We start from the raw sequence: 9,412 nt of genomic DNA, 5'->3' as shown, positions 1-9,412 counted from the left end.
GAGCCGTTTGTGCCAGGCTGGGGAGAAAGGTATTGTAATAATGTAAATTATCTGAAAAATAATGCGTTTTTCCAACCACCAAGCATGAGAGCATGTTCTAGTACACCCCCAAAACAAAATCAAGATTTTGTAAAAGAGCATAATAGGACCCCTTTAAAAAGAAAAATCTCAGCATATTAAACCGATGTCTCTCCGTCAATGTTTGTGTTGTTTTTGTACCCAAATTTGGTAACAGTAATACAAAACATCTGTGTTGTTCCTCTGTGAATAAATGTAACCAGCTGGTTGTAGTTCAGCGGAAATGAGGGTCCAAACCAGCTCCTATTTGCAATATTAAAGTGCAATATTAAAGTGTGGATGACAGGGAGATTTTAAACTACTGTTGTGACTTATCAAAAAACAAATATTAGAGGTTCAACTTTATTAAAACAGGCTATACTAACTTGCTATGGTGAGTTTACATACAGTCTGACATTAATATTAAAGCCATTCTTAACAATATTGTCTAGTGTTTGAGGATGTTTTATATTAACTTTAGCATGTATAATATACCTAAAATCAAATTATCATGTCACAGCCTTTTCATTTACTGTTACACTCAGTCACATGCAACTACTACAATTATGTGCATTACAAATGTAATATCAGACTGTGTACTTGTAGTTTAACGGCATACTTCTAAATTAAGTTATATGTAAATTTTTATATATTTTTTAAATGAATAAAAACTGATTTTACACAGATTATGACGCTAATACATCAGAGCTGTTAGGCTTCATTTTCTGAATAAATGACAAGTGCTCTTCCCTACACTGTGTGGTCAGGCCTGACTGTATATTGTTCCCAAAAGCAAAAACATCAAGCTAGCGTCATTTCATTTCCCCTAGCTTTGTTGTACCAAAAATGAGAGCAAACAATCTCAGAATTCAATCAGCTGAGGCAACTAAGGAAGAGTAATAGCTCTGTTCAAGCCCTCTCTAGCTTTGATAAGTGGGTGGGATATCAGAAAAACAGCACTTCTGTTCTCAAGGTTGCAGTGTTTCTCAGAGCACATCTCAAAATAACAGGCAACGGCTGGCCTTCAACACGTCACCAGCTCATGCTCAGGTGGATACAGCTTCACTATCCCGCAGGATACTTGGAGACTTGATGATGACCTCGATGTAAACCATTTCTACCATTTCAGGGAACTGTAATGGAGCCACTGGAGACAAGTGGTGCACTGCATAATAATGTGTTCACATATGCCAGGAATTATATATATATATATATATTTTTTTAAACAGACTTTGTTTTTGGAATTCACTTGTTACTAATTTGTCATTTAAGTTGACACTTGTCCAAAGTACCCCTGGAGCAACCCAAGTGCCTTGCTCAAGGCCAAAACATTGCTAGTGCATAGGGCATCTTCTGTGGGATTTGAACCTACAACCTTTGGGTTACACAAACCTTTAACCACTATGCTGAACCACCAGTTCTTAGATACAACATACTTTTCTGAGACATCTGGCATCTATAAAGATCAAGCCTGCTGGGTAGGGTACTGGTCTGTTAGTGCTGACTTACTGTCATATCCACTGAACTGCAGTGGCGGTTAACAATGGTCACATGACTGGTCACTTTAAATGTCTTTGATTTGTGGGGTGAGAGAAGAAAAGCTTTCGGCCATGAAGTCAGGCTTGGATTATAAGCATTGCAAAAACAAAACAAAACAAAACAAAACAAAATGAATAAAGTAACGATTACGAAAAAGCAGGAATGTGAATCTTTTCTTAACATATAAACTTGCTTTAACCAGTGTAACTTCAATGTTACAGTTAAGCTGCGATTGTTGCAACATTTAACTTCTTTCTAAAAGCAAAAATGCTCTTGTGTGTATAATATGATAATGACAACACATTTCCCTTGTTTTTTTTGAGAAGCAGAGGGTGGTGACCCTAATATGTGGATCACAAACATTTTTAGTGCCAAAAAAAACATAATTATACTTATTTTTCACTTCAACCCTACAATTTGGCCGCAAGCAGGGATAAATACTGTGGAAATCTCCCTTACACGTGTGACTAGAGCTGTGGGTCTTTTATGCAGTGCCGTTTCGTCAGAATCATATGCAGTGGAATATAATCAATGCTCCTTAAATGGGGTGTAAAAACATTTTTCTTTTTTTCTGCTACAGTACAGGAGCTCCATAATTTGAAATAATATTTCACGTAATACATTCTGTAGCTTTTTCCTCATAAAAGGCAGACCCCATAAGCAAAACCACACTGATCAGCATCTCCTGCCCAATGGGTCAACATAAACAAATACTACATTTAAAGCTGTTCAGCCTTCTGTCACAGTTGATTAATCACACCGAAATTCACATTACAGTACTTAAGTGAGTGAAAATGACTTAAATGGACAGGACAAGCAAGAAAAAGAGTAAATGAAATGAAGAGGGGTTTTTATTTGTCCTGGCAATCTATTTAAAACACTCCAGCATTGCTGCTGCTGTAGTTAAAGTGCAGAATTTCAATGGCCAGCAAAACCACACTGATCAGCATCTCCTGCCCAATGGGTCAACATAAACAAATACTACATTTAAAGCTGTTCAGCCTTCTGTCACAGTTGATTAATCACACCGAAATTCACATTACAGTACTTAAGTGAGTGAAAATGACTTAAATGGACAGGACAAGCAAGAAAAAGAGTAAATGAAATGAAGAGGGGTTTTATTTGTCCTGGCAATCTATTTAAAACACTCCAGCATTGCTGCTGCTGTAGTTAAAGTGCAGAATTTCAATGGCCGCAGCACATATGCAGTTCACAGAAGGATGTGTTTTTGTACCCTACAACATTTCGCACATTAAGAGTGTTCCTAGCTTAGTGTCTGTAGAGAGGCCTCTTACAACACAGCGTTTTATGGCTTTAATGGGGTTGTATTACAGAGTTTATGGGTCATTAAAATGTAGCATCTGGACTCATTAGTATTCGTCTTAGTGCTGGCATGTATAGAAAACTAACTGCACACATGCTCAACTCAAAACAAGCCTAATTAGACACTTATACATGAAGTGCGACATTTTTCAGATGCTCAGTACTTTCTCCATTCCCAGTTTAACATGTGATTTAAAGCCATTTAAAGGTTAGTTTCCTTTAAAGTGTAAACACTGTAGCTCTGTGGCATTTTCAAAACATAGCTCTGTGTATTTGAGCAGCCCAAAAATAGCAGCATTGCCTCAACCAATAGCATGAGTTTGTGGATTTTTTGATCAATGGAGGATGGCGAAAATGTTCCAGGAAACCTGTTTGAAAACAATCATTATGTTTACAATTTCATTTGGTGACACTAGTAGAGTATAACAACTGGGTTCTGAAAGTAAAAATCCCATTAATTTTCTCCACAGGGGAACTGATTTTGAAAGATAACTTTTAAAGATAGACCTACTGTGAGCTTCAAGGCTGTTAATCAATGGCTTCTGTTGAAGCCATCAGTTCAAGTTATTTTTTAAATAAACTTTTGTTGGATAGCGAAATTCCTGGGGAAAAACTACAATGATGCTGCAATGCAGGCAATGAAAATTAACTATGATTCTGCAGAGAAATCTCCATCAATCAGAGAAGCAAATCACACCAAAAGAACACTACAGCGCCCACCCACTGCTATTATGTTTACAATTTCATTTGATGCTATTGGTGCAGAAATGACAAGCTTCAGCTTTAACATTGTTGTATGCAATGTTAGCCACATTGTTAACTTGCACCACAGAATTAGACCGCCTTTCCTTCATTGAAACCACACACCTCTCCAAAAACCATTCAAAGACATGTCAACAAACCAGACAGCAAATCCAAATGTGCGAAATGACTGGCAGTTGGCCTGGTGCTAAATTTTTTTTTGTCACAGAGATAAGTGTGATTCCTCATGAAACCTTTTTCAGTGATATCTGTCAGGTAGTAGCGTAGGTAATAAAAAAATAGCTAACAGCAGCTTTAAGTCCTGTGGTGCTCTGTGATTAAGGTGCACACTGAGTACCAAGGACTGAGGGTTCCTAGTTCAAACATATATAGCAGACTCAAGCAGGGAAATAAATTCACCCTCTGCAGTGCTGAGCCATGCTGGGCCGCCCCCTCTCTAATTCACTGTGGCACTATTCATTTTTATATATATAAAAAAAAAATCTACCATAAAGCCTCTTCCATTTCTAAAGCCAGTAACACTCCGACTGCTGAGACGCTATGCAAGTGGAACTGAAAGCATATCTAAAAGTGTAACTGAAAAGCCTATTCAGAACAAACTTTCATTCCCCTCGACAGCCATTTTGTGTTATCACAGGCATTGATTTTTTTGAGTTATTGAGTGGAGGGACACACCCCACACTCAGACATGAAGGAAGACTGTTATGACCTTTCGGTTCAAAGGTGGTGAGAGCATCCAGCAGTGATCTGGGACTTTAAAAAGATCAAAACGCAGAGGTACCAGTATCCATTTTCAGGCACCTCTGCCCTGAAAAACATGTTTTTCATCTTCAAATACATTTTTATGTAACCTACGGGTCAAAAAGGTGTGTAACGTCTAAAAGAGTTCAAAAAGGCTGTCTGATAAATATTCCACAACATGTCAAGCATCATTCACACATACAGCATGATTCACATCATACAGGAGATCTATCAAACTACCTAATTTTTGACATGAGTGACTACAACTGTTGCAGATACAATGTGGATGTGTCAATTGATTTGACGAAAGGTTTAATTTTATGTAATGCAGAGACTACCAACAGGATTGAAGACACTGGAGCTCAAGTTATTGTCTTCTGCAAGACACTATTTTCACTGCTCTGTATGGTTTGTTTTTATGGTTGATACAAGAAATACACATCACACTTTATTTAAGGTCCAATCCCTTAATTTAACCTTTATTAAGGTCCAATTCTCACTATTAACTATTAACTATGACATTTCTCATCAATACACTCCTAATTTGCTGTTTATTAATAGTAAGGTAGTTGATAAATGTATGTATGAGGTAGGATTAAGGGATCTAAAATATGGTCATGCAGAATAAGGCATTAATATGTGCTTTATAAGTACTTATAAGCAGCCAATATGCATGTTAGTTAATAGTTAGAATTGGTCCCTAAGCTAAAGTGTTACCGTTTCAAGTTTACAATTAGGATTTTTTATTTATTTTTTTTTCATTTTTGGGTGGAGTATCTCTCGAATTGTAATAAATGTAATTCACTGAAAACACTAAACTTGTCAAGTTGGAGATATTTTACAAGTAAAGTGTCAACAATTTTTCACTTACAATCAAATTGGAAGTTTACAATTCAAATCAGTTGAATGTGTTTTGCTACATAAAGTACAATATTCTCACCTCTTTAATCAAGTTCATGAAGCGCGGGCCGTACCTCCAGGGCTTGTGTCTGTGGCACTGCAGGGAGCTCACTGTCATCTGCGTGGCCCACTGAGATGCAACAGCAACCATGAACACTGCGTCATACATGAGCGCAGCCTCGGTCTGTGGAAGGAGAGAAGGATTTACACAGGAAACATGCTCTAAATATAATCAGACTTCATTATGCATTAATATACTGGCAGAAGGTGTTTTTTTGTTTACCATTTGCACAATACTGGATGTTACATAATGGTATTTAAGTTTAATATTCTTTCCATCTGATCACAGTAAGAGAGCCCCTCCCCCGCCCCCTGCCTCACGCACCTTATGTTTTTCTGGATGTTATTCAGTGCTAAAATGTGACCTGGATGGTAAAAATAGATTTGAATAAATCTCCCAATGCTTCCTGTTTTAAGCCCTTCATGCATGTATAATGAGGCTGAGTGTGCTAGCAGTATCTACACTGCCTTCTGGAGGACGAGTAGATTAGTCAACATCGGTGAGACTTAATCCCGGTTATTCTAACTGTGAAGGAAGGGCTTAAAGGGAGAAGTTAGGCTCCTGTTTTAGTTCTGGTCTATATGTAATAGGGCTGTGCAAAAAATCGAATGCCGAGATGCGCATGAAAATCGCATTAGATTTTTTGCACAGCCCTAATATGTAAATGAGGATTTTGAGCAGTGCGATTGGCTCATTTTACTGTGCGTTCACACAGTAATGTTTGCAATCGACAACCGTAACAGATGTGACTCCAAATTGTCCTGTTTATGCAATATCTTACAGAAGCGGATCAAATACTGTCTGTAACACACTTTTCTATTTTCAATTTTTGTGACTCTTAGAATCCATTCTGAAAATTAAAGGGTGTCACACAAAAAAATGAACTAGATGTGAACAGAAATATATGAGAGCAGACTGATCCTCACAGTCATAATGCCGCTCATCAGTCCACTCTCAGGTTTGGGTGGTGCCAGCTGGCATTCCATGGACCACTTCTGGATCACGGAAGCCACATACGGATCATCTAGATTCAGGAGGCGGAAGGCTGTCATGTTGACTCCACTATAGCGATACGGCTCAAGATCCAAAGCAAACATATCCTGCAAGGCAACGAGAGTTTGTCCAGATTTAGTCTTGAGAGCTCTGCAAACTTTGCACAAGATATAGACTCTTCATGCCATGTTTTTCCATTGCTGTAAGAGATGAAAAGGAGCCCTAAGCCCTTGTTAGGAGAACACAAATCGCGGTTGTACAAAAATGCAACAATTGGCTCCATTTTAATTCATATGTTGGAATTTTTAATCAAACTGGCCACAATACACTGGAAGTTGAACTGGACTTTGAATTACAGAAAGTAGAATTTACTGAATCAGGTAATGCATTTTAGGAAATAAAGTGTCCATTGTCTATAAATGTGTATACTGTACACATAGTACAAAATTCTATAGGTGACATTTCTAATAAATCTACACTACTGTAGTAAAGTTTGGGGTCAACAAAGCCTTTTCATGTATTTGATTATAATATATGTTAAAATGCAATTTATCCCTGTGATGGCAAAGCTCAATTTTAGCAGTCATTACTACAGTCTTCACTGTTACATGATCCTTCAGAAATTGTTCTAATATGCTGATTTGGCGCTCATTAATCATTTCTTGTATTATCAATGCTGTAAATAATTGTGCTGCTTAATATTTTGTGAAAACTGTGATTTTTTTTCAGTACTCTTTTATGAATAGACCATTTATTTTAAATACAAATATTTTTTTAAAAGTCACTTCTGGTCAATTTAATGGGTCCTTGATGAATAAAAGTATTAATTTTGAACAGTAGTGTATCTGCTTGCCTTTTTTAACCTCTTGTTATTTTCTAATAAGGTTGTCATGGCATAATTCAAAGTTTGTCTTGATGAACCTTTCTTTTTCTATAGTTAAAAATTTGACTTATTGCAAATTTGCTCTGAATCTTAGTTAATTTCATTCTACTTCACTGAATTTAAATTCAAACTGCATTCTGTTTGTTACCGAATTTCAAATTCATTTGAAATCAGTTCTGAAATTTGCACAACCCTGCCATAAATTCCCTCTTTTGTTTAGCCGCAAGACAATCTTAAGTGCTTTTTTTTGTTGTTTAAACCTTTTCCAACAAAAGCTTTGGATTGTGTGGTACAATTTCACAATTTCATGTGTCAATGAGAATGTCAGAATATGACATTTAAAGCCCTGTGAACACTGCCAAACATAAATTAGGATGAACAGTTCTACAGTCTGACATGAAAGACAGTTGATGTCGCCCAGGGTGCACAAAGGTTTCATGTCACAAAATGTCAATAGGGTCCAATCATACAGTCTGACAAGCAACAATTATAAAAAACAGCAGAAAATCACTCACCCTGTTCATCATCTAATGTTATGAAAAGCGCTCTTATTAATAGCAAGCAGTCCGCTTTTCAGACTCACCAAAGTAGTGAAGAAGAAATGGTAGTACTCCGTCATCATACCCATCGACATTAGCTGTGGGGGAGAAACATAAAACATTTTTTGGGAAGGATTCGAAAGGCTGAGTGTGAAATAAGACAGTTTCAGCAGTATTCAGGAATGAAGGCAGCATGGCACAAACTGTATTACATCTTTCTGCTTTAAAGTAGAGCTCTGAAATCCTGCTGCGCCACAGAATGCAAGAGCACTTCTCTCTCATTTTCAATCCATTTCAATCTGTGTGACGTACTTTGCGAGTTCAAAGAAAGTTCAGAGTGAGAATCTACAGAAATAGTGCCGCACCTGTTTGAGAAGCTCGGCGGCTACTTGGTAGGAGCAGTCGAAGATGATGTAAAACTCTTTTTCTTTCTTCATCTCCTTCAGCAGGGGGCGACTGTCGCCTCCTCCCGACGCCAGTTGGCGGATACGAATCTTCAGGTTGTTTTTGGACGGAGCTTTGATCAGTTCCTGCATACGCATCAATCCTTGAAACAAGACAACACAAAAGAATGAGCGAAGGTGGGGGGCAATGGAAGAGAAACAAACTTATCACGAGCTGCAGTAATTATACTTTTGATTTCCCCAGTGTGATAGCAGATGTTTACGGGGACCGTAAATTGGGACTCATCTATTCCGTTGAAACATAACAATCAGATGCTTTTTTTCGGCTTCTCTTTAATCAAAACACTCAGTCTATAGTGGCAAAAAGTAATGCATTAAATAGTAGCAGGTCAAAATGTTATCTAAAGGCTAAATGACTGTGAGTCAGTCAGTGTTATTAGATAATATGATACTTCACTAAAGTATAATTGCATACTGCTCTAAATCTTTCTTATTATTTCAACAGATTTGAGAATAATAGTAAAGGATAGAGAAATCCAGAAATATCCTTTTAAAATGTAACATGGTGAAAGCCTAATGGTTTCGCCTAGGCCGGATCAAAAGTCCACAGGTCTCTGGGGTACAAACGTCCACAAGGCAGTGTGATGCAATGACCTCCACAAACACACAATCTCAACTATAAGCCACATTTAACGACATCTGCACAGTACAGAAACTGCAGTTGTTCCATATGCACCCAGTCCCTTTTGTACTAGTTCTTGACTGTTTAAACTTTGATTTGATTTATATCAACACTTTGAGAGGTTTAAGATGAGTGTTATTTTTGTATTATTTACATACTATTAGGGCTGCAACAACTAATCGATAAAATCGATTATTATCGATTATGAAAATCATCGACAACGATTCTCATTATCGATTAAAGGGTTCATATGATGCTTTTTTAAAGATCATTATTTGGTGTATTTGGTGTAACATAATATGTTGACATGCTTTAATGTTCAAAAAACACATTATTTTTCAAATACTGTACATTATTGTAGGTCCTCTATGCCCCGCCTCTCTCAAACACTTCGTTTTCTACAAAGTCCCTCCTTCCGACAAGCGCAGTCTGCTCTGATTGGCCAGCTGAACCAGTGCATTGTGATTGGCCGAACACAACAAGCACGCGTCGGAAATGTAACGCCCCTTACCATAAACGCGAGCTTCA

At 37.5% G+C, this 9,412-nt stretch overlaps 1 protein-coding gene across 5 annotated transcripts in view; it reads right to left on the bottom strand.

The window, feature by feature from the left end:
* Nucleotides 1-9,412, bottom strand: part of grik1a (glutamate receptor, ionotropic, kainate 1a) — a 64,988-nt gene that overhangs the window by 27,217 nt on the left and 28,359 nt on the right. For all 5 annotated transcript variants that reach the window (XM_016528399.1, XM_016528402.1, XM_016528403.1 and 2 more), the window contains exons 5-8: nucleotides 8,164-8,345; nucleotides 7,843-7,896; nucleotides 6,310-6,483; nucleotides 5,363-5,506 (exon numbers count right to left, since the gene is read on the bottom strand). In XM_016528399.1, the coding sequence (XP_016383885.1) occupies nucleotides 5,363-5,506; nucleotides 6,310-6,483; nucleotides 7,843-7,896; nucleotides 8,164-8,345 (554 nt within the window). The remainder of the gene's footprint in view (nucleotides 1-5,362; nucleotides 5,507-6,309; nucleotides 6,484-7,842; nucleotides 7,897-8,163; nucleotides 8,346-9,412) is intronic.

This window comes from Sinocyclocheilus rhinocerous, unplaced genomic scaffold (genome assembly GCF_001515625.1).
Source record: "Sinocyclocheilus rhinocerous isolate Xijiao unplaced genomic scaffold, SAMN03320098_v1.1 scaffold603, whole genome shotgun sequence".
In the NCBI taxonomy this organism is placed as follows: Eukaryota; Metazoa; Chordata; class Actinopteri; order Cypriniformes; family Cyprinidae; genus Sinocyclocheilus; species Sinocyclocheilus rhinocerous.
This window is presented reverse-complemented; position numbering and strand designations above follow the sequence as displayed.